Source organism: Elgaria multicarinata, chromosome 1, assembly GCF_023053635.1.
Source record: "Elgaria multicarinata webbii isolate HBS135686 ecotype San Diego chromosome 1, rElgMul1.1.pri, whole genome shotgun sequence".
In the NCBI taxonomy this organism is placed as follows: Eukaryota; Metazoa; Chordata; class Lepidosauria; order Squamata; family Anguidae; genus Elgaria; species Elgaria multicarinata.
This window is the reverse complement of record NC_086171.1, coordinates 74865710-74891712: the sequence shown is the minus strand read 5'-3', so window position 1 is coordinate 74891712 and position 26003 is coordinate 74865710. Positions and strand designations below refer to the sequence as shown.

Sequence of the window (26003 nt, the reverse complement as noted above, 5' to 3'; positions counted from 1 at the left end):
ATAGTTGAAACCTTTGAAAAAAGAAACAGATGCCAATTTTGTTTATAAACCTAAGAACAGTTTTACTTGTGGCATGGTTTGGGTCACTTCCACAAGGCAGGGGTAGGCAATTTGTGGCCCTCCAGATGTTTTAGCCTACAAGACTCATCAGCTCTATCCAACATAGCCAATGGTGAGGGGATGATGGAAGTTGTAGGCCAAAACATCTGGACGGCCACATGTTTTCCACCCTTGACCCAAAGCATCCTCTCTCTGACATCCCACCATCTCCACCCATCATTGGTTGAAGTGACTCACTGATGAATTCTTGTCTAAGCACACACATGCCTCCCAAGCACTGATATCTGGATCTCAGATATCAATGCTTGGACAGGTCTCTGCTTGACACCTTGAAGAGCTTCTCCTAGTCAGAGGAGAGAATTCTAGATTTAGTGGAGCAATAGCTTGACTTGGTGTAAAGCAGCGTCATAGCTTCATTTTACTCCAAAAGCAGTGGAGGCTGGTGGCTCCGATATCAGTAGAGCAATGTAGCCAATCCGGGTTTTAGCCAGAACTCTAAAGGAGATATGAAGCATCTTAGATAGCTCTTTTAGAGTTTTGACTCGTTCTGACTGAAACCCAGAGCGAATTCCCTGCCCAGTTGACATCAGAGCCACCAGCCGCCATTGTACTTAAGTTAGAAAAAGAAAAGGGGAAAAAAACTTTTAAAAAAATATAAATCCCTTAGTGTTGGTAATGTAACTTTAAAAAACAGAAAAAGAAACATCTAGCAGGCACTTTTAAAAAAAATCCCTCTGTAACAGATGTCCGAAGGATTGTCAAATCACTCAGAGGAAGAAAGCTGCCACCCGTGGTTATTTCAGGGGATACAGCTGGGAGGGGTGGAGGAAGCTGCTAGCCCACTGAGGAAACCTGTCTGGAGCCTGAACCAGATGTTCCAGACTTGAAATATATACAGACTAGGTCACCCTTTTTCAACCCGACTCCATCCAGATGTGATGAACTACAACTCCCATAATCCTCGGCCAGGATTGCAAATGGTGAACATCTGGAGGGCACCAGGCTGGGGAAGTCTGGCAATGTGATGTGAACATATGAACTGCCTGGTATCCAGGCCTTAGTGGAAAACTCCTTTGACCATGTGTCCTCATAATCCTTGTCATGGTGGAGCTCCCAACTAAAAAACAAAATGGCTTTGGAGTCCCCAAGCACAACGAAGGGCCTGCTCACACAGGCTTGTAGCCAGGGCCATCCCTACCATTAGGTAGAATGAGGCAATCACTTCAGATGGCAGATGCTGGGGGCAGAGATGGCAGCCTCCTGAGCTTGCTCCCACCCTCCATTTGAGAACAGAGCTGTGTATGCCACACAATCTGTCCTGTACTCCCTAAACTGTCCTGTAGTGGAGTGTCACCATCCCCCTTACTGCTTTTGTATGTGGAACAGGGGGAGGATGTCATTTTGACCTTCACCTCAGACAGCCCTTCACTATGTGGACTGACTGCTGAAAAGTACCGAGGTTGAACATTTATTCCGCAGTAATTAACCTGTGATGACCGAGTCACAGATTCTACAGACAATAAGTGAGTGTAAACTAATCCTAAAGCAAAGTCAATAGGATTTGGTAAACAGAAGTCATTCTTTTCTCAGGTATGGGAACTACGTTGGTCAATTGGGTCAGGTGACATTCTTTAAGGTCCCCCACTCATAAAAACAGATAATAAAACCAAACCATATACAATCTGCTTTTCAGAAGTGACACATTTTGTTGTGGAGTGTGTGAAACCCATAAAGCCCAAAGCATTGACATGGACAGTCTCTGCCCTTTCCTAATTGCTCATCCTGTGGACATCATGAGGGCTAGAAACAAGCCTGACGTGGTAAAAGGACACGGGAGGGCCTGCTGGTCTATTGTGTCTTATCCATTCCCCCTCTTTTAATGCTAACCACTTTGAAAGGAGATGTGTGGCCCTCTTAGCCTTCATCCCTTAAGATAGGTAGAATTAAGCATGTGAAGTGGAGGAGAACAGAGGCTGCTTTCTAAATGTACAGGTCACCTGTAGCAGTGGAGGGCAATTGCTGATTGTGCTAAAGCTCTTGTCTGTGTTTCACGTGCTCTACTATTTCAGGTGCCTTTATACAAACCTGATTTTAGTCGTCTACATTAAGGGTGGGCAACTTCTGGCCTTCTAGATTTATTTACTTTTGGCCTACAACTCCCATCATGCTGGCTAGGGCTGATGGGAGTTATAGGCCAAAAAATCTAGGCATCTACAAGTTGTTCACTCCTGTTCTATGCCTCCACTTCCCTAAAAATCATACAGTTAGGCACAAACCTACTGAAAACCTGAAAGCTATTGCCTGGATCATCTCATTCAGCTTGCTACCTTGAGTCAATTCTACTCCATGTAAATAAATTAGTGTTTCTGAATGCACTCAGAACTCCCTTTGTCACCTGGCTGTCCATATAAGGACAAAGAACGTTAATTAGAAACAATCACAGCTATGCAAGAATCATCCCATCAAAGTCTTGACATTCTTAACACGAAAGAATCCTATTCAGAGTTCTTTTACCTAGTTTTCTTTATTTCATTAACAACCAGCATAAACATTCCTAATGAAGTCGATAGAACTTTCTTAAAAGTATCCTTTTAAGCTTTCTTAAAAGTATTCTTTAGGGCTAGATATAAAATATTGATTTTGTTTTCTTCTGTTAATGCTGACTCACCCAAACTGGCGACATTCAGATGTGTTGGGTTACAAAACCCAGCATCTTTTAGTAGGCTGGAAGTCCAATGCATCTGCAGAGCATCCATTTTGGATGTCTGCATTGAAGCATGTCAAAGGGAACTGGGGTTTTAGATCAGCATCCAAAGGAGAGTTTTATTCCAGTTGACTCCCTGTGTGTGCTGGGGGTGGAAAAAAAGAAGAGGAAATGGTTAGCAAGAATCTACAAAACCTTCCTGTTGCATGGAAGTTTCACTCTGAATGAACAGGATGAAGAATGTCACAATCTCTTTGGAAAGACCTTCTCCATTATCCTCCTCCATGCGTTGGTAGATCTAATGTGCATTCACATATTTTGCAAGTAGCAAAGCAATCATCTCTTAAAGATGCTGCATTTTGAGAATAACTCCACAGTGGATTGTAGTAATACTGATTGGAACAGTGCTAATGACATTGCTCAAAAGATGGGTTTTAGGTCCGTCATTCCAAAAGCATGAGTCTTGCTGTGGTTTCGTCTAACTTTTATGTTCATTTGTGAGTAACAGGCAGTAGTCGTTGTCTTATGCGTAACCACCTGAGGCAAAAAGATTACATTTCCTAATCCGAATGGAAAATTTAGAACCATCCTTTTCATTCTTGTTCTTTTCTTGTTCTCCTTTCTTGTTCAGCAGTTGCTGTTGTCCATTCATTTACCCTGGCTAGCACTTCTACATTTTGCAGTGTTTTTTAAACCGTATGCCTGGAAGCCCGTAAGGGGTTCCTTGGAGGATTATCAGGTCTTCATCAATAGTAATGGCAGACTAGTTTCCCAGAAAGGCAACTCATCCTCCATTTCTAATTTCCCCCCTACAATATAGGCAGGAGAGCATAAGGCACACTGTAAGTTCATGTGGGGTAACAGCCAGGCTCAACAAGCTTGGACAGCAACTTAAATGAACCAAATGTGCTTTAGCACAAGGGTAAGCAGAAGGCTGATCTCCAGTTATTTTGGGCTTCAACTCCCAAAAGCCCCTGCCAGCATGGCCAATGGACAGGAATGCTGGGAATTGAAGTCCCAAACTTTTGAAGATGTATTTTCTTCCCATCCTTGTCTTAGAAGACACTGGGAAGCGGAAGGGTTGCACAGCAGAGGTGCAGAGGTTCTTTGACTGACCATTGGAAGAGTTCATTGAGAATAGAAACTTTGAAAAAGAACTGAGTTAATGTGTAAGCAGAGGGAAATTGGTCTTTGCATATTGCTACACAGGTTTTCTGTACTTTGTAAGACAGAGGAAGACAACCTGGTGACCTCCAAATGTTTTGAACTGCAGCCCTAGTCAACATGGTCAACGGTCAGGGATTCTGGGAATTTTTGTAAGACGTTGTAGCATGGATGGCTAATTCAGGGCAGAAGAGGCCGGCTTTTCTGCTGGCTTTGTTGTTGTTTGGCTTCTCAGCTAAGCCACCAAGTGCAATTCCTGGCCTGGGCTTCCCTTTCTGTCACTTCTCCATAACTCTTAGAATTTCAGTTAGGCACTTGGTTGCCTGCTGCTTCCTCTTTTTCCTGCATTCCTATATTTCATTATTTGCAGCTTCTTCCTCTTCAGCCGCTTTTACAACAACATAAGGAGGATGTGGAAACCCAGTTACATTATGAGCAGCGACCAAATCAGTCTCCAGAAACTCTAAAAGGAGCTGCTAGGGAGTTTAACCTCTTGGACTGTGGAGATGGGATAGCTCTGTGCACACGTGTGCATGTGAATGCCACATAACAGAAGAGTACAATCCACAAGGATGTTCTCTGGACACTCCTTGACCTAAGTGGGAGATGAAAAAGACCGCATCTCCCATTCATGTCAATGGGTCTTGAGCAAAAAGGTTTTGGTCAAAGAAACAGAGTACAACACCCCATTAAAATAGAGCCACCACAGGTATAGAAGAAGGGAACTGAAGCCTAGCCTTGTATTCCCTAACCTTATCAGAGGAGATTCTCAAGACTTCTCTCTCTAAGTCACCCAGAAGAAGTCTTTCCCTCTTTGCACAATACTTAAGCCAATGGGAGTTAAAGGAATGGACCAATGAAAGCCCATGAAGATGATCTCCACTAGATCCCAAAGTTTAGCCTTCTCTCTGTGGGGCATTTCCAGTGACCCGCAGGGCTGACCAAAGAGATTTTGGTTCCTGAGATACTTGGCAGTGAGTAGACCTACTTGTTGGAATTCTAGCCCATTGCTTGAAATAGGGGCATTCTGAGACAGAAGATTGTGCTTCTCTAGTGCGCTTCCAGCCAGCGGACATATGGGAAAGCACCCAGCCTGCTTGTTCTCATGGCAGGCCGGCCAGGGGGTGCTTACTCATGAGTAATAATTCCGCTGCCCTTTGTGGAGGCGAAGTGGGCATCTGCAAAGAATAGCAGAAGAATTTTCTGGTCAGTGGAGGGAGAACATCCCTTTCTTTTTCTCAGCACAGAACTCCATGGTGCAAACAACGCACTGTGTGGTCGGCTACAGTCTTGTGCACAAGCAGATGAGGAAGAAAAGACTGGGAGGAAAAAACCCAACTGCGGGAAATGGAGACCAGGCATCAGATGCCCAGAACTGCTGTTTGTGTATGGAGCTAGAGAGGAACAGTAGATGGAGGTTTCCTGTTAGACCAGACAGGGGGAAGCTGTGATGTGCTGCCTCAGCTATACTATCCCAGTTCCCTAGGGAACTCAACGGTTCTTCACCTTTCACCTCAGAGCAGCTCTTCTGGCCCACATAGCTTCACTACCCAGTCTGTCCTTCTAAAAAACATCTAGATTTTCAGCAACCAAAATGCAAGTTTTATTAGTGGCCAACTGTTGCCAAGCTCCCTTCTGTAACATTTTGTTTATCTATTTAATCAATTCACTTATATGTTGCCTTTCCACCAAAAAGAAGGCTTAAGGTGGCTAAAAATAATCAAATATTATTGTAAGCTGCCCAAAGGGTATTCACCAGTTGGGCAATATACAAACCTAGTAAATAAATAAAACAGGTAAAATACAGAATTGTAATTAAAACATAAAAACCAATTCTATTCAAGCACATCAGTAAAAAAATAAATAAATAAACAGCACCTATCAGCTAAAACCTACTTTAGCAAACAAGTCAGTTTAAAAGCAAATGCCTTTCTGAGTATGAATGTATTTTCCTATCAGCAGAAAACCCACAGAGATGAAGCTAGCCATGCGTCCCTTGGCAGAAAGTTCCAGAATCTGGGAATAGCCACCAAGGAAGTCCCCTCCCACGTTCCCACCAAGCGTGCCTCCAATAGTGTGTGGGACAGGGAGAAGGGCTCTCCCGAGGAACTGAAAAGCAAGGCAGGCTCCAGCCGTGAACCATCATTGGGAGTGTTACCCCATCCAATATAGGCTGAATTCATATTCCCTGATCTGCCTTTTGACTGACCTGGAGCACCTCTGTCTTGTCTAGATCTAGCTTCAATATCTTTGCCCTCTTCATTCAATCCATTGCTGGCATCAGACACTGATTTAGAACCTGAAAAACTTATTTGGATTTGGATGGAAAGGAAAGATAGAGTTGGGTGTTACCCTCATACTCCAGACAACCTCTCCCAACAGTTTCATGTGTATGTTAAATAGAATAGAGGTCAAAAAGGAAACCTGAGGGATACCATATGCCAATGGCCACGGCATTGAACAGGAGTCCACCTGCCTTCTGAAACTGCCCCTCCAGGAAGTACTGGAGCAACTATAAAATGGTGCCTCCAAATCCCATCCCAGACAGGCAGTCCAGAAGGATACCATGGTCGATGGTATCAAAAGTCATCAAGAGGTCTAGAAGAACCAACAGGGACATGCTCCCCCTGCCCAGTTCCTGGCATAGATCATTCACCAAGGTGACTAAAGCACTCTGTCCCATAACCAGGCCTGAAGTCAGATTGAAATGTCCCTAGATAATCCGCCTCCTCCAGCAACACCTGAGATGCCACTACACACTCCAGCACCTTGCCCAAGAGTGCAATATTGGTTGATTGGACAGAAATGATCCAATACAGTGAAGTTCAGGGAGGTTTTTTAAGACAAAATCTCACCATCACCTCTTTTAAGTATGATAGAGTTACACCTTGTTGTAACAAGCTCTTCACTACTCCCCTTATCCACTCAACCAATCTCCTCCTCCCCGGATGCTTTTATAAGCCAGGAAGAGCAAGGGTCAAGCCCACATGTGGTCAGTCGCACCTCTCCTGCCTACATCCTTGGGCTGTGCAAATGGAAAAGTACTCATTATAACTGGACAAGCAAGGGGAATAATAAAATACGCAGCTGAACTAAATGAAGATGGTCAGATGTTAATTATCCATGGGAAAGCTCAGGCAACACTCTGACAACATTGTAAAGATAGATACCCCAACATTCAACTCTGGTAAGCATTCATCCCAGGAGATTGTTTAATATAGCACAGCTTTTTCCCACTGTGGGACCATGGGAGAAGCAGGGTGAGAGCTTGCACCTGATGACCATCTGGCCACATTGAACTTTATGGAAGCATCTATTCATGTAAACAAGGATGCACAGTCCTACCTGGGCTTGCTAGCCCACTGCAAGCCTACTGATGGAATAGTCAGGACAATTTCAGTCAGTGTGTTGCAGAATTCAACTCTATTTTCATGAATGAAAGTCTTAGCAAATGGTTTAAGCATCTTGCTAGAATTGCAATTTTTTAATAAATAAATAAATCCATCTCTTCTTCATTTGTGCATCTGATTGTGAATCCTTTTGTACTGTATGTCTCATTTTAATGAAACTGTCCCAGTGATAAGATCATATCTACACTTCAAATTTAAACTAGTTATTCTCTTTCTCCGGACAACTCTGGGAATAGGGCGCAGGGATGAGGGATCTCTAACAGAGAATTCTTAGCACCCTCACCAAAGGACCTTTGCCTAAAGTCTTAGGGGGATGGGATGGCATGACACATGCACCGGACTAAAATGGAGACACACACACACACACACACACACAGAGAGAGAGAGAGAGAGAGAGAGAGAAATATATATGGAATTAACAGTTTTACAATTGCAGCCTGAGCCATTGGCACAATTCACCAGGAAGGCTTTCCTGCCAGGGTGCAATTGAACTGAATGGGAACGACACAGGAGCCTCTTGTACATTTCCCATTCATTCAAATGAGGCTTGTGCAGGAGATCTTCTTGATGAGCTATGACCATGTCTGGTTGTTTTCATCATCATCATCAACAACAACAACAACTTGCACACAAGTTAAAATTCTTACTCCAGAGAGTAAGCTGCTAAAGGATTGGAATCACATTTATAGTTCTACCCCAAATAGTTAGATACAGCCAAACTAAAATAAAAGGTCACGGCTTTCCTGCCTGTGGTTTGCCTTGGATGTTTTAATTCAGGTTTCAAAGTATGCACTGAGAAACCACTAACCTCTGGAGATGGGTGGAGCTCATTTCTCTGGTTGTTTAGCAGGAGATAGCTTATCTGTGGGAGGCTACTTTGCAGAAATAATTCATATGTACTTGGAAGTCCAACTCCAAAGGCAGGGAAGGAATTAACACACAAAGCTGGTTGGTTGGATCTGTAACCAGCATTCCCTGGGAAGATTAACCAGAATTTGTTGTCATTTCTCCTAACAAGTTCACTGCATATGCAGAGGCCCCAAGCTGGGGATCCAATGGCATATCTATGCAACAGACTTAGGCTGGTTTAATAGTCATCTACCCCACCCCAGGGTATCTTTATTTATTTATGTATTGCATTTTTATACTGCCCATCAGCCAAAGCTCTCTGGGCTGTGCACAATTAAAAAACAAACAAACTGTAGTTCAGTGAGGAGCTCAATATCTTGAAAAGAGAATACTTAGCACCTTCACCAAACTACAACTCCCAGGATTCTTTGCGGGGAGGAGGCAAGCATGACAGTTAAACTGTTCTAAAAGGGATGTACACTCATGATGTAGTTATGCCTTCTAAATGTTGCCCTTGTATTTATTTCTGCTCAACTCACTGGTTCTATCTATTGAGTGACAGTTCTAAACATTTAGTTGGGCCTGTGCACCAGGCATGCATGTCAAAGGCACAAATCCCTTTCCTTCGAAAACAGGGTGACTGACCTGTGTCGATAACATTGCTATCGTCATTGTGGCATATCAGAAAACAATGCTGTTAAAGGCGTTTTGTTCTTGTTTGTTTAGCAATGGCGTATTTCGAAGCATAGGTCTTTAAACCCCATGCTGAAATGGCATCTCCGGTACACTTGTATATTAGACACCCAGGGCTTCTAAAATCCTATGGGCTTGCTTCTGTACTATATTTTTTTCTGTATTGTATCTCTGTTGGTAGTGGTGCCTGTCTCTTTCGTGGAAGCAGTGTCTTGAATGGTTGTTTGACTTGTGTTACTGGCCACCTTACAACCTAGTATCCTCTTTGCCTTCTTTATTGCAGCTGCATATGGGGCTGACGGCTTTAGGGATTTTCACGCCATCATCCCCAAATCCTTTTCTCGTAAGTATATACTGTGCATGTGTTGTCAGTATAACGCCAAGCTTTTCCACGTCTCGCACATGCTATTTCTGTCAGTCTTCTGTTTCCATTTGTCTGTGTTTTGCTGTACTTGAATTGCCGTGCGTTTATTTCACTTCCTGTTGTCCTTTTTGCCACTTGCGAATATTTTTAGTGCTAGACATGGGTACATCTGCTTTGAGAGAAGACTTGCTTGCCTGGTATTATATTATTATTATTATTATTGTTGTTGTTGTTGTTGTTGTTGTTATATTTAGTTTTATCCCGCCTTTTGTCCAATGCTGGACTTCAAGGTGGCATTTCAAAATTTAAAACATATACATTTAAAACCTATAAATAGAAATATACAAAGTTAGAAATATATTAAATATATTCCAATATTAAAACATTTTAAATGACAGTTTTAAAAGTCCTTGGTAGTTTTATGCAATGGTGGGGAGGAGCCCTGGTTCAGAACTGGCTAGAAAGAGTCACATGAAACAACCAATAATCAGTCACTTAAGCAACATTGACTCGTAAAAACATGTGCACAATGCAACTAAAGGAAAGCACTTTTGCTTTTTCATTGATGTGAATTTGAGAATGAAGTGTGGGCTGAATTTTCTCCCAGTGGCATATAGAAGTGGCTGGATTGTGCCCCAGTTACCCAAATATTTTTTTCTTAGATGAATCCATTGCTTTTTGTTGTCATAGTCATTAGAATATATATATATTTAGGGGGCGAATTAAGCATAATTTCATTTTCAATTATAACACACACTGCTCGCAGCTTCCTGTATGTATTTAAGAAAATAAATCCATTTTTACAAAATAGCGTGACCAGAAGCCCATGATACAGGGACTGCGCTGAAACTAAGCAGCTCTGGGTCTATTATATGTCACCTTGCGTTCTGTGGAAGAAAGGCAGGTTATAATTGTAATAAAATAAACAGTCAATAAGTACAAAGTATCTAAGGCTGTTGTCAGTGGTAGAGCACATGCATACACATAAGGTCCCAGATTCAATCTCCAGTTGAAGGATTGTGGATAGGGACTGAGGAAGACCTCTGTCTAGGCCACCCTTCCCAACTTGGGGCTCTCCAGACAGTTTGGAGTACAACTCCCAGCATTTCTGACCATTGGCCATGCTGGCTGAGGCTGATGGGAATTGAAATGCAAAACCTCTGGAGGGCACCAGGTGGGGGAATCCTGGCCTAGGCATTGGGGAGCCATGGCTAGTTAAGCAATACTGATGGGCTAATTACTGGACTAAGGATAAGATAGCTTCTTATGCCCCATGTATTCACCCTGCTTGATTCAGAGCAGGGATGGGCCCCACAGTCCACCAAATGAGCCAAAAATATGGGGGAAATGGCATCTGTAGCACTATGGAGCATCAAAAAAGGTTAGATTTAGCTTGTTTGTAAATTTGACCTGTTTGGCTCTCCGTAGTGCTACAGATGACATTTTCCCCATTTTTTAAAATTTGGGGTGGGGGAGAGGGGGCCACAGTGGGTCACTGGGGTCTGTATGCATCCTGTGTGTGGGCCATGTGTTGCTCACCCCTGATTCAGAGCCTTCTGTGTATTCCAGTGAGTTTCTTCCAGTTTATCTTCAGTGTAGGGGGAAACCCTGTGCATCCACAGAAGCACATGATACTTTGCCTGCTGGGAATTGCCAGATCAGGGTGATGGAATTTAAGGTATATAATAATGTCCATCAGGTCCCCTCTGGTTTATCCTATTGGCTCAAGGAATAATCCACCCATAGCCAATTGTTCTATAACTGCAGGCCAGTTCTTGCATTACAACAGCGGCTTCCCACACTGCTCTGGCCATCTTTGAACATGGGAGGTTGTATTTGTGTGTGTATGTTTTGGTGGTGTGTGGATTACTTCCCACACGAGCATTGAACAGTATGATAACAACTAATTCAGATTAACCTGGTGTTTGTAGCTGATTGCTGTAATCAATTATTTTAATTTGGTTTTTTTTAAAATAGAACTTGTTCTGCAGTCAGATTGATAATTTATTACAGCTGACTATTTTAGGATAAGTGCAGAGCAATCCTGAGCTCGTTTACTCAGAAGTAAGTCTCACAGTTTCCATTGTAGATGTGGATAGAATCACATACCCAAATTCATTTTCTGTTTAGAATTAAAGAAAGCAACAAACTGGAAGAATGAGATCAGAATACAGTGTGTTGGATCCCTTGAAATCAATGGGACAAGTTAGTCATGACTTACTTGCCCCATTGATTTGAAAAGGTCTACTCTAAGCAAGATTACATCTGGATCCGTGACAAAGCCAGGGCTTTTTTTAAAATCCATTTAAATTTCATATTTCAGTGACAACTTCATTTTCAGATTTCAGTTTACACTTTTGAAGTCTTTCTGGCCTTATTGAAATAATATATATATAATAGAATTGGGGTGGTGGTGTTTTGGGTTCTCCAAACAGGAAAGTGTCAGAAAGAAAATACTTTAACCCACTATTATAAATAACGAAGAAGCATCATGCTATGATCACAGTAAAGACATTCTTACTTCACTGCATACACATTTTCTCACTTAACATTTGCAATCATGTGGATAAGAAACTTTAATGCAAAGCAGGCTAGCTAAAACTTCCAAGAAGCTAGGTTCTAGTTTTTGCTCTGCACTCATAATATGAAACATATATTGTAATAGTCTGCAGAGCCTCTGCAAATACTTCCCCTTTAACATTGTGTTAAAGGTAAATCCCATAAAAAGTATCATCCTTTACGTTGAAATCCTATTGTGGAAACATGTTATTACTATGGAAGGAATAAGAGCCAAGCTATAGAAACAGCAGAAGAAATGAGGTGCAGCTCTGTGCTGGTGTGGGGTGGCAAGTTTGCATGTTCTCTGCTACTAAAAAACAAAGCTCTCTGCACATAGAAAACTAGCAGGTCAGGAAGTAAGGCTTTGCCTAATTTTCTCCCCAATGTCCTAGTTTTCTATATTCAGAAAGTTGTGTTATATGGGAGAGCATTCCAACATGCAATATCCCTATCCTCCAATCTGCAGTGGTACAGTCCAGCAAAAGCTGAACCACATACTTCTCCTGGCCATGTAGATTGGCCCTGCTTGGTGAAGCTATTGTAACTGAATGCAAACCATTCATCTAGTTCATTTGAGTTTTCAGATCTGCAATGCATGTGCATAAAGATAACAATCACCTATCAGAGCAGTTATTATATTGTACATGACAAAATGCTCTACCTCTAGTGTATTCAGATTTGCAAGGGGAAACATTTCCATTTATGTCCTTTGACTTGTAGCACCTTTTATGCGCAAGTAATTCAAATGTCTTCATTTGTGCAATGAAAAGAGAAAGGGGTTGGAGGACAAAAACAGAAAAAGAACTTTTTTTCCTGGTTTCCTTCTCTAGAGTTAAAGTACAAATCCGTTCCTTGACAGACCTGTACAACTTGTGACCTACCTAGGTAAATGCACCACATTAGCCATGTATGGTGGCCTCTAAGGCAGCAGTTTCAAGTGGTCCTCAGCTTAATCTCAAAAGCATGTGATCAGCCCAGACCTCTGGGAAAAAAGCAGCTGCCCCTTCTCTGGCAGCCAGTTGGGGGATATGGATGAGAGAGAAAGAAAAAAAGTGACCCCGCCTATTTTTGGTTCTGGCCCTGCCCACCTCTTACTTTCAAGTGCCCACCACTGACATGTAGCCCATCACAGTACCATCACAATGAGCAGGGCTGGAGTATATCTATTTGGTATAACAGGCACAGTAGCCTAGGGCCTAGGAAACTCCAAAGGGCCTACAAAAAAGTTTGGGGGCTACAAAAAGCTTTGATTCAATTCAAGCAAATTATTGTTTGATATAGCAGTTTATTCATACAAGTACGCGCCAATGTAAATTACGCTTTAACAACGTAGCTCTTTTTTCCACGGGGAAGGGGGGCAAAAGAACAGATTATGTCTCTCTCTTTTTTTGGCAAAAGCTCATTCTCAATTAAGATTAGTACAAGTGAAGATGAGTCATATTCGTCTCATGGTTGATCTGAAATAGTTCTTAATGCATTTCAACTCTGAAAAAGAGTGCTCCCTTACAACTCGTTCCAAAAATGGCAGGACACTTTCAAAAAGCAATACTGACATTTGGAAAACTTGCTACCAGCTTGTCCGTTATTTGTGCAATGCCCATCTCAATGAGAAGTTTATCCATTATAGGATAGAAGGACTGTAGGCAGAATTTGTCACTGGCACTCAAAACCGAGTCAGTATTATCCATGACAACTTCATGCTATTTGCATTTTGTAGTCTTCTTTTAGTTTGAAGATGTGCATTCTTTTGCAAAAGCATTCCCATTGACTAATGGCCAGGAAAGGCTTTCAGACCTTAGCTTTGCCAAATTTTGTAACGGTGGGTTTAGCCATATGTCCTATCCTAATTGGTCAGTGTTCCAAACCTTTTGAAAATTGACAAGGGGGGGGGAGGGAAACTACCAGGAAATCCCACCCCTTCCTGAAGACAAAGGATAGACCTCTCTGGACAGCATTTCTAATTAGCTTTGATAGAATAATTGGTGACAAAAGCATAGGTCAGAAGGACAGAAAAGTTCTGGTATGTTTAAATAAAAATATATGAATATGGGGGAGATCTGTCTTGGGAGCCTACATTGATGAGAATGCCTAGGGCCGACAATGACTTTAATTCAGTACTGCCTATGAGGGAATATGGCCCTTGTCAGGTAAAAAAAGGTTGCCCAATCTGTTCTGATTTTGCTGGGATTTACTCACCACTTGGCAGGCCACAATACATGCTTGATGGGCTGTGATTGATCATGATGTGCAGGTATTGTTTATCCAATCACATTACAAGAAAGCCATACTGGTTGTGCATTAAGGTGCTATCGTGGCCTGCCAGGTGCTTGACAACTCTACCATTTTGCACTTAATACGGGACTTACGGAACGTAGAGGTATCCATGCCTAATATTGCACATGCACTTGAAATAATTCCATTGGACACATAGAAATGTAAGTACGTCAGGAATTTGTCACTTAAGTGTGTTATACGTTCTGCTCAGAAATGCTTTCCTTTGTGTTCGTTGTTTCTTTGCCACAATGTTTTTTTTATTATTGTTTAAGAGAAAAAACACTGAGTGGCGTCCCTCTATTGTTTCTTTCAGCCAGTAATATTAAAATAGAGAAACAGAGTGATGAAGAGAATGGGCGTGCCTGTGAAATGAATGGGGAAGAATGTGCGGAGGATTTACGAATGCTTGATGCCTCAGGAGAGAAAATGAATGGCTCACACAATGGCAGCAAAGCCCTGTCAGGAGTTGGAGGCATTCGACTCCCTAACGGAAAGCTAAAGTGTGATATCTGTGGGATAATTTGCATCGGTCCCAATGTGCTTATGGTTCACAAAAGAAGCCACACTGGTAAGGCCTAGCGGAGTTTTTTTGTTTCCTTTAGACACTGAAGGAAGTTCCTATTGATGTGATTTTCCACATCAATAGGAAGGTATTTATTTATATGAGTCTTGTGAGCATGTCATCTCTTGCCTGATGTGTAAAATTTCTTAACTAGTTATAGTGTCTTCCTTTCACACAAAACTATTTAATTCCATAAAGTCATGTCATAGATGCCCCCTTCAAGTCAGAGAAAAAGATGTATGAAGGCAGTTTCCACACGTAGATTTGGTTGTTGAATTGGGAGCTGTGTATACATGCATGCACACACACACACACACTGATAGGATGAGGATGTTTAAGAGATCCTAATGCTGTATAGACTTTTATTTTCATTTCTTCCATTTTTATCCTGCTTTTCAGCCAAGTCAATTCCAAAAGTCAATCCTAAAATTGAATGGAACTAAATCTGTTTTATTCCGGCAAAACTGATGTTTCATACTTTCCTTTAAAAACAACAACACCTGGTTATAATTTTTTATGAATCCCCAGCTTTAAAATCATTACACTGGCTGCCAATTAGTTTCCGGGCGAAGTATAAAGTGTTCGTTATTACCTTTAAAGCCCTACATGGTTTGGGTCCAGCCTACCTGTGGGATCGCCTTCTCCCATACAATCCGCCCCGCACACTCAGGTCCTCTGGGAAGAATTTACTCCAGCCAACAAAAACAAGGCTGACAACTATTACCCAGAGGACCTTCTCTGCTGCCACTCCCAGACTGTGGAATGGCCTGCCAGGAGAGATCCACCAACTCAATAATCTTTCTGAATATAAAAAAGCAGTGAAGACTGATTTCTTCCAGCAGGCCTACCCAGTCGAATTTTAAGATGTCTGATTGGCTGTTATTTTAATAATGTATTAGTTTTTATGTATTTTAATCAGTTTTATGTATTTTATAATATTTTGTATTCTATGTTGTTCCCCGCCTCGATCCAAAGGGAGAGGCGGGTAATAAATACTATCATTATTATTATTATTATTATTATTATTATTATTATTATTACTACTACTACTACTACTACACTTTTTGTGAGCTCTATAATATGGGCAATGCAAATCATATTTAACATATTTTACAGTAGAGTGGAATATTATAGTTAATACATACTCAGTGCAATCCTATACATGTCTACTCAGAAGTAAGTCACCAGTTCCTTGAAGCTTACACCCAGGTAAGAGAGTATAGGACTGTTCCGACAATTGATCAATCACAGATTAAAATTGTAAATGTTTAGTCTGATTTCTCTTCTCTTTCTTAACAACCCTTCATCGAAAGGATTCCAGAACATTGTATGAAGTGTGAGTAAAACTATTCACACACCATATAAATATAATATGGCAAAAATAATAAATAACCATAACAGAATACAGCAACCAAAAAAGAAGGATAAAAACAGACTAAGAGAGCAATTGTATGGTCCCTGAGAGAACATCCCAGAAATGATAGGAATTTTCAGATTCCCCATCCTGAGGCCAAAAATCTGCTCCATCACTCCTGCTCTGCTGGGTGTCTGTCTGCAGAGCATAGGGTATTTGGAGCGCACCGACATTGGAGCACTCCTTCAAAAGATTGCACTCTAAAGCTAAAAACAGAGCCAAATGTCCTCTGAAATGCCTGGACAAATAGGAAGGTATTTCCTGGGACCAAAAAGATTGTAGTGTCGGTACCAGTGGAGCGTCTTTAGGAAGAGAATTCCACTGTCAAGGGCAACTGCAGGCAAGGCTCTCTCCACTGACAATGCATATCACATATCTGCTAAAAAATGTACACTCAGAGAAGGACTTTGCTTTGAAAGGTTTGTTTGTTATAACAAATACATAAATACGAAAATGTTTCCAGTAGCTTTAAAGGTACATAAGAAAATGTTCATAGAATCATAGAATAGTAGACTTGGAAGGGACCTATAAGGCCATCGAGTTCAACCCCCGGCTCAATGCAGGAATCCACCCTAAAGCATACCTGACAGATGGTTGTCCAGCTGCCTTTTGAATGCCTCTAGTGTGGGAGAGCCCACAACTTCCCTAGGTAACAGGTTCCATTGTTATATAGAATCATAGGATAGTAGGACAGAATCATAGGATAGTAGGATAGAATCATAGGATAGTAGGATAGTCATATGGAATCATAGGATAGTAGTAGAATCATAGGATAGTAGTATCCATGTGCTGGGTACTTTATGTTTTCTTATAAATACATAAGAACATTTCACAGGGAAGCAAAAATGTTTGTTCAAAAAAAGGGGGGAGTTTGAATTGTTGCTCTGGTGGTCATTTGTTACACAGCATTGGCAGTACCAGTTTTCCATTTCATAAAATGGAAAAATAGGATTATCCATTTTAAGCAAACATGCCATTCATTTGCTGCATTAAGTGGAGTGACGTTGTCACCTTTTCATGAAATGGAGAGGAATCTCTGTCCACTGATTGCAATTTCTGAGAGATGCATAAAGTGGAGAAAGTTTATCTCCTTTTCATGAAATGGATTGAAATGTTGCCCAGTTACTGAACAAAACTGGTGATAAGAGAGTGTGGTAACTTCTTAGTTCCAGGTAGTGTTGGATTATGCCAATTATTTAGATCCATTCTGATTCAATTTCAGACATGGTTTTGGAATAGAAACTGCCTTGGTCACCCTTGTGATTAAATATATACCAGGAAATTGAGGGGGTAGTGCAACCCTATTTGTTCTCCTGGAACTCTTGTTGGCTTTCAACACCATTTGCCATGGTATCCTGAACCAATTTGTGTAGGCTGGTTTGTCAGTACACTGTTATGGTGGTTTAAGCTCTTCCTGGAGGACTGGTCTCAGAAGGTGGTGCTAGGGGACTGTTGTTCCACTCCATGGGCATTGGGGAAGATCCTCTGGAGATCTAGCCTGAGGAGTTGTCACTATGCAGATAGCACTCAATACTACCTTTCACTTCCATCTACTCATCCCAAGGAGGCTGAGGAACTCTAGAACTCATGTCTGGAGGCAGATGTGGACTGAGTGAGGGAAAACAAGCTGAAACTTAGGTCATTTCTACACCAGCCTGAAAATCTGGGCTGGTCATGGCTGAGTCCCTGTGCATCCAAATAACACACCGGGACTCCTGGGGGCAGGAGGGAATGAACAGGGGTTTTCCCAGTGATAAATAATCCCTGGGAAATCCCGATTCTTCCTGCGGTCTCGGGATCGTCCCGAGACCACTGGAGGTGTGTGGCTGCCTGCCCCTGCTTTGTCTTGCCTCCTCACGAATGGGCATGGGTCACGGAGCTCTTCAGGTGCTCTGTGCCCGGCGGGGGGCGTTTTTTTTTTTTACTTACATTTTTTTGGAGCACAAGTGCACTCATCTCCATTAAAAAAAATGGTGGGCGCGACATCCCTCCTTCCACCCGGGATGTCGTGTTCACATGTGGACTTAGGGAAGGATCACGAGCAGAATATCGCGCGATTCTCCTCCCTCCCTCCCGGAACACCGGAAGGTATAGAAAGGGCCTTAATCTACACAAGATATAGGTACTACGGACAGGGAAACTGACTATTCTGGATGGAGACTTGCAGCTGGTCCTAGATGGGCTTGGATTTATTATTAATTTAGAGAAGCTCAGGTAGCAGTGGGGGGGCCAGGGGTGCTTTTCAGCAGTTTAGGCTGGTACATCAATTATCTGAAGACGATGGACCTTACTTCAGTATCCATGCTCTACTGGCATCCAGGCTGGATTACTGCAATATGCTCTGTGTGGGGTTGCCTTTAAAGACATTTTAGAAACGTCAGTGTGATGTCCTGCCCACCTGTGTCGTCTTGGCTTCACCTGAGATGCCCACAAGCCACCTGACAGGACTATCCACACTACTAGCATCCAGGACCTATTTCAATCCCCACTGTGCTGATGACGTGTGTGAGGGTTTAGGCCTACTGCTGCTGCTCCTGTCTCACCTTTATTCTTTAGGCCCCACAGCTCCACAGCCCAGCAACCTAGGCCTCAGTTTCCCGTTCCACTGCCACCATTAACTGTTCTCCACTCCGTCACTCCTCCACAGACCACACCAGTTGTTTAAAAGTTATTAGAATTTATTAACATATGTGCGTGAACAAGCGTACTGGTTTCCTCAGTTCAAATGCGTATGGTTACAAGGTTCTAAGCGTATTGGTTTCTAATAGTTCTCTCTTTAAAGGTTCCACTATATAATACTACTATCTATATACTCAACTATCTTTAGTCTCACAAAATCATCCAATTCTCTCATATATCACTGTTCTCACAGAATCATATACACATTCTTTAATCACCCCTTCACTCTCTCTACCCCACTTCTACCCTTCACTTCACAGAATCATAACTCACACCCTTATCTCAAATCATACCCGTCAGCTCAGACTCTTTATATAAACATTTCTCCAGCTCCTCCCACTCTCACACAGCCAATCCAAGCACTTCCCCTCCACCATCCAATCAGCACTCAGGCATTCAACCCCCCAATACAAATTGTAAGTACATTGAGGCCTACTTACTTCCTGGAACTTTATGCCTAATATAACCAATAACTTTTCATATATTTACATTTAAGGCATATTAAGGCATCACAATCAGCAAGTACAAATGCAGCCACTTGAATATTGGTTGGTGTTAGGCAGTTGGATCTTTGCACGGTTGCTACTGTATCTCCAGGCCCAATTTACAGTGCTGGTATTTTGGATTCTGCATTAGAAACATGTAATGTATATATAAATGCATGTGAAAATACACATACCTTGTTTAAATGATTCAGAGAAGAGATGCCTTATTGATCGATGCATATTATATGTATTGTAATATGCATTGTATTAATCTTGTATGGGGCAGTGATGTTCTGGATGATAGTTTTTACTAGCAGAACACCAATATACTTTTCGTTTGTTTTAATTAAGGTGTTGGTATTGGCCTTTTATTGATTGAGCATCAAGGAAATACTTTGATCTGAAATTGGCAGATTTTCAATATCATAGATACCAGATCACAAACTAAAGATAGAATTAGAAAATTCAGAAACAAATTGGCTACTCTAGATGTATTAACAAGATGCAAAAAAGGTCTAGTAGAATAGTGAAAATAATTGAATGATAAATTAGCAGTGATTAAACAAGTTGATGAAGAGCCAAATGATTAGGATTTCCTTATCTCTGTACTTCAATAGATTATTTTTTGTAGTAATGTGTGGGATTAAATATCCTTAGATATTGGGGGAGGCTTCTGTGGAACTCTGAATGGAAAGCTGGGAGACCAGGAAAGGAATCTTAAATAGCAGGATTGGTTCACTTAGTTGGGGCTTCTTACCTTTTGAAGCAAGATCACCTCTGTCATGAACCAAAACAAGGAGGCCACTTATGGGTGGAACATTTTGTACATTGTTTTCATGCTATTTAATTTTTTTTATGGGGGGACCATTCAGATTTTTTCTCCTAGTGTGAAGTCATTTCCATATGTCTGTGGTAGCGTTTTTCAAACTTTGCCTGTCGAGGAACCATTGAGCCTTTGCCACAGAATCTCCATGGGTTACAGAGAATTTTGTCGCTAAGGTAGGCCACTGGGTTGGCCCGTTGGATCTGACTGTTACCTCACATGAATTAGTAGTGGCGCACCAATTCATGTGAGGCTCTCCTGTCTTGTGTATTGCTCAGGATGATTTGTGTTAGAAGATGAGCTATCTCTTGGGGAAGCTTGTTTCCCATTGCAGATAGTCTAACCATCTTCCAAAAAACCATAGGGTTATTAAGAACAATTTGAAAACACCTGGCCAGGTGAGTGCAAACTGTTACTACAGTATATCAGTTTGAAGTCCTTGTGATTAGAGTCTGTGACACTGCAGTGTGGTAAAAAGGAAAGGACTAGACCCAATGGCTCCAGGTGTTCTCTTTGACTGCCAGATTCTCACTGTGTGCTTCATGCGCTTAGGACGAGAAACTTAAAAGTATATGCAGCATCTGCAGGATGCATCCTGGACCAGCTAACTCTGACCTTGGGGGATCTTTCCACCTTCCTGCTTGATTGAGCTCCATCTGGCTCAATGAATTTGAATCTCCTGGATTCCATCAGCTGTCTTTTCTCTCTCCCCTCCTACCCCAGAATCATATTTCTGTAATGCTGAGTTCTTTAATCCCCCAATATTAAGTAATATCATTATTGGCTCTAGGTTTTAGGTAGGGTGGCTAGGTGTCCTCTTTTACAGTCTTCTATCTGAAGGGCTGTCCAGTCCAAGTCTGTATTTTATATTATGGTTTTATACTGTTGTTTTATATTTGAATTGTCTTAAATTTGTAAACCGCCCAGAGAGCTCTGGCTATTGGGCAGTATAGAAATGCAATAAATAAATAAGTCCGGTTGAAAGATAATTAACCCTAAGAATGGCTGCCCAACCATAGTTAGCACCTGGGCAGCAGGGTGAACAGGCAGGCACAAAGGGCACCGGATCACAGACTCCCACAGTACGGTGGGATTTACTGTACTTTTATTTAAATTACAATAATTATTTCTACATTTGCATCTATACATATAAAGTAGCATATGGACGTGTTATCCAAATCGCTGTCTACTTTTGGTACCTTTTTTGGGAGCGATGCATTTCTTCTTTATTGGCAATTCATCAGGGGCCACCCTAGTTTTAGGAGGCCCTTGGCAAGATAAGCCAAGTGCCCCCCCCTTTGAGTGGTCAGTCCTTCCTTGCCACTGTCGTCATTACCCATTTGCTTGTCCTTTCCAGTTTGTACCCACCCCCCTCCAGAGGGAGAATGCACAGCAAGCGGAAGAGGCTGCTCCATTCCCTCTCTCTGGTCACTGCTTCAGTGCTGGGAGAGGGTAGATGAACAGGCATCAACAGCTAGAAGGAGGTGCGGCCAGACTGTGAGGGTTGGCAATGGACCCGTTGCAAAAGGGCCCCTTGATGCCTGCCCATTCAGAAATATCACCCTTTCACAACTCCTATCACGAGTAAAGTTCATGTCAGTAAAGCCCAAAGTCGTGTTTCATATTAAGGAATTGGGGAAAGTGAGTAGGAATAAGCCCAGCTTTTCCTAAACGAAAGGGATGGAACGAGAAAGCAGTTCTATCTCCCCGCACCCAGGCCTTTCAACAGCCCTGTGAAAATTAAATGTGGAAATGGGATGCACACTGTAAGTGAGTTTTCAGTATGTGTCTGATGAAGGGATGAGGCTTGCAAAATCGGGCTGCTAATTTGTCTAAATCCTGCACCTCTCTTAGATGGATGTTCTGTTAAATAAATATTTGACAAAACGAATAAAATTTTGTCCTGGCAAGTGCCAATTGTGATGAAGGACTGACCCTATTTGAAAGGCACAATTATGTTCAAGAGAGACACCTGTAGACATGCAAAACAAGTACCTGATACTTTCCATGAAAACCAAGGCTCTAAAGCTAACTGACCTGATCTTTCCCCCTTCCCTTCCTTACAACACATATTCTCTCCACGGTGCCTGACTAGTGTTCGTGTTTCAGTCTTTTTAAAGGACTTTAACCCTCTGCAGCTGATCCAAGCCGTAGCACAATGCAGCAAGCATAGGAATGCCTTTTATGATCAGTGTCCCCATACATTTCAGGTACCTTACTTGTTGTTGTTTTTTTAAAGTGGTTAATCCAGATCTGTTCTGGACTGGACACCGTTCAGGTCAGGGAGGATTCTATTGAATACTGCTGAACTTCGTTGAGTTGCTTCTGTTTGAAACAGCATACTAAGCAATGACGTCCCACCACTTACAATGTCACAGTGTAGTTTGGCTATTCTTTAGCTGCCAGGAATTTACTCGAAATCATCCTTACATTAGGATCCGAGCATAATACATTGCATAAGCTTCACATAACAAATGTCATAAATCTCAAATTAACTTTATTTAGAGAATAGGTGATAGCCATGAATAGATGTGGAAAGTTTTTGCTCATTCAGGATAAGAGCAGAAAGCATTACCTTCACTCTGAGTTGGCTTTCTGACATTGTCATGTAGCCAATTGTGATTGGCTACATGGCATCCCATTCAGAGTGAGAGCAGAAGTATTGTGAGATATTGCATGTTTACAATGAGATTTCCAATTAGTCCTAGGAATAAGAAAATGTAGGTTTCTTTTAAAAAAAATTGTGCTGGAGTGAGGGCTGAACCAAAACCAATCCCTTTTGTTCCTTTTTGGTTTGAATTCTGGATGTATGGATGGTGACACCCAGCAAACCTTTACCAGTGGAGGGGAAAAATAATACGACATTCACCACTACCACCAGAGCTCTTCCCAGCAGATACCAGCTACCTCACTGGCACCCACCATTTTTCCTCAGAAACTCATGTTACAGTGGTGCTATGTCATCATGATTTATCTGGAGAATTTGAGGAGGAAATGGTCGCTGCTAGCCGGCAATTATCAGGAGGACCTTAGGCAACAGTAATGATCTCCCCCTCCATTTCATTCTTACCCAGAAACTGCCCCAGATATTTCAGCCCAGTACCAGCTGGTACACATCAAACACAGTGTGGTGTAGTGGCTAAAGTGTTGGACTGGGAGTTGGGAGATCCGGGTTCTAGTCCCCACTTGGCCATGGAAACCCACTGGGTGACTTGGGGCCAGTCATGGACTCTCAGCCCAACCTACCTCACAGGGTTGTTGTGAGGATAAAAATGGAGAGGAGGTGGAGGATTATGTATGCCGCCTTGGGTTCCTTAGAGGAGAAAAGGCGGGATATAAATGCAATAATAAATAAATAAAACACTGGGAGCTTTTTAGGGGCACATTTCAGGGGGCCCTTTCATGCAAAAAATGTTTGCTTGAGAGCATTCCTCACAGCCCTAAGCAAGAAGTATCCCTTTCCAAGGCATTTCCTTTTCGATAGTACATTTCATACAGTTTAAAATAAAAACAAAATAGCATTGAATTTACTTATCCATATAATTTAGCTTCCCATTCTGAAATAGTAGGAATCAATGTCATTTCCCCGAATTAGCACAGCACCATCTTGCAGCTATGTTAATATGTGTGATACTCTCACATTGACACCTTGATAAATTTCTGATATAGAGTATTACATCTCTTTCCAATATAACTTTGCATGTCTGCATATGAAAATACCTTGTAATCTTTCATAGTCTAGCATTTTCAGCACTGGTTATCTAATGTACTTCACATTCTCAGATGGCATCATCATTGTTTTAATTTTCCTGGAAGAGTCATATAGCTCTAAATATTTGTGTCACGAAAGGTGATTATTCATTAACCACTTAAGCTCGTCATATGACCAGAAATAATTGCAATTAAATAGATAGTCTACCTATAGTCCAGGAAACAATCCTAAGACTGCATTTCTATTAAAGTCATGGTTATAATTAGCTGCCAGTCTTGAAGCCTTTGGGGGTTAATTCTCCAATATATGTATCTCATAACTTGATTAAACTATCTGTAATACATTTTCCTGATTTTTAAGCCATAGTAATAATTCCTTTTATACTATATTTTCAGTCTATTCCAGGTCAGCAAAGAACTGACCTGGTTGTACAAGACTTCCTTTTCTTTTTTCATCCTGCATTATTTTTCTTTGCTTTGTAGTTTCTTTTTTGCCCAGAAAAAAATGTGATATTGTTGCCATTTCTTCAGATAAATATCATCAAGTTTTATCAGCAATATTTGAACAGGAACTGTGGAAAAAATATAAAGTGGCCACTTTCTACATAAATCTAGATTTAATTTTTCCAACAATGTCAGTAGCAAACACTTTAGCGTGCCTTTTTTTAAAAATGTGTTTTGATCACTTGTTATTGGCCAATGTTTTAGCTCTGGGTGTTTTCATAAATAGCCTTGATACGTAATTTGGAAATGCTTCCAAATTTGAAAGGTTCCAGTACTTGAAAGAGAAGGGCTATTCAACATTGTTAAATGCTTTTTCCACATCTAGGAACATAGTTATTGATCATGTGTTGGCCCCAGACTTAGGCCAGATCTATTCCACTTGTCAAATCGTTACAAATGTGGAATAAAAATCAGGAAATAACACTATGAAAGCAGTATAAGGAATGTGGATTGTGCCCTAAGAGTTATCAGTGCACTTCAATACCACTATAAAGCAGTAGTGTAAATCTAGCCTTAGTCGTAGTTAGAGTATACCCACTGAAATCAATGGGACTTACGTTTATCATAACTAAATTGAGCCCCATTGTTTTCAAACAGTCTCCTCTAAGTATGACTAATTCTGGATCCAATCCCCTGTGTATCTCATTCTTACAAAGCTGATAAAACATTTCTCAAGTATTCCACTGCCTGGTCTTTTGCATTTGCGGGGCTTTGCAGGCATCATGTAATTGCAGTTTCAGTATCGGTTTGCCAACTTATTTTTTCTTTCAGTACTGTTACAAGTTTCTGGCTCATTTTTTCTGTCTGACTGTTGTTTCCCAGCTTGTGTTTTTGCCCTTTCACAATGAGACTTGTTGGCTAAAGGTAGATTTCCTTTTACTATTCATACATATTTTTTATTATCCTTTTCTAGGCTATCTTAGCAGATACAGGGAAATTTAGAGCTCAGGGCATGTTCCAACACATGATCCCCTCCCAGCAAGTGTGTTCAGTTGCATTGAGAATTGCCTTTGCTAATTCAAGCTGGGATTGGCACTAAGTGTAGAGTTGAAACCAGGTCATACAGTGCAGCTGGTAATCATTCACCATGCTTCCTAATTTCCTGATTATAGGTGTCACCTTTTCCTGGACCTACTTTTGTGCCTTTATTTATAGCCAGACACTTAGGAGTAGAACCCCATAGCCATGGCACAGCAATCCATGTTTTATTTATTGTATTTGTAGGTTACCTTTCTTCTAAGTGTTGTTTTCACCTCACAACAACCCAATCAGGGTGGGTTAGGCTGAAAGATAATGGCCACATTCAGATAATCAGTGGGAGAAACAACACACTATGTGTTGTTTCTCCTGCCCCCACATGTGCCGGTCATGCGACCCCTACTACAAGCCATGGGTTGTAGGGTGGGTAAGACGTTACCCCTACCATGTGTGGACCACATGGCACATGCAGGGGCATCTGATCATCCGAACCCAACCAGTGACTTGATCAAAGCTGCAAAGTAACTTTTATAGCCATGAAGGGCTTGAACCTGAGTTTTCCACTTTGGACACTGTGCCACACTAGCCCTCAAGATAAAATTGCTTTATCCATTAGGGGTGGGATTAGAATTCATGACTTCCATAATATAGCACTTTCAACCTGTGATACTACTGCTGTGTTATAACTGACATAAGAGTGGCAGAGGGGAAGGCGAATGACTCCAAATCAAATAGCCTTGCCTTATAGATTAAATTCATAATTTGAGAGA

General features: G+C 41.5%; 1 protein-coding gene across 11 annotated transcripts in view; it reads left to right on the top strand.

Annotated features, from left to right (window-relative positions):
* Positions 1-26003, top strand: part of IKZF1 (IKAROS family zinc finger 1) — a 97700-nt gene that overhangs the window by 49577 nt on the left and 22120 nt on the right. For 5 of the 11 annotated variants that reach the window (XM_063130449.1, XM_063130404.1, XM_063130395.1 and 2 more), the window contains exons 4-5: positions 9164-9223; positions 14391-14645. The exons of 4 other annotated variants lie outside the window; for them this stretch is intronic. In XM_063130449.1, coding sequence (XP_062986519.1) covers positions 9164-9223; positions 14391-14645 — 315 coding nt within the window. The remainder of the gene's footprint in view (positions 1-9163; positions 9224-14390; positions 14646-26003) is intronic. 2 more of the 11 variants (XM_063130420.1, XM_063130412.1) reach the window with 1 other exon arrangement.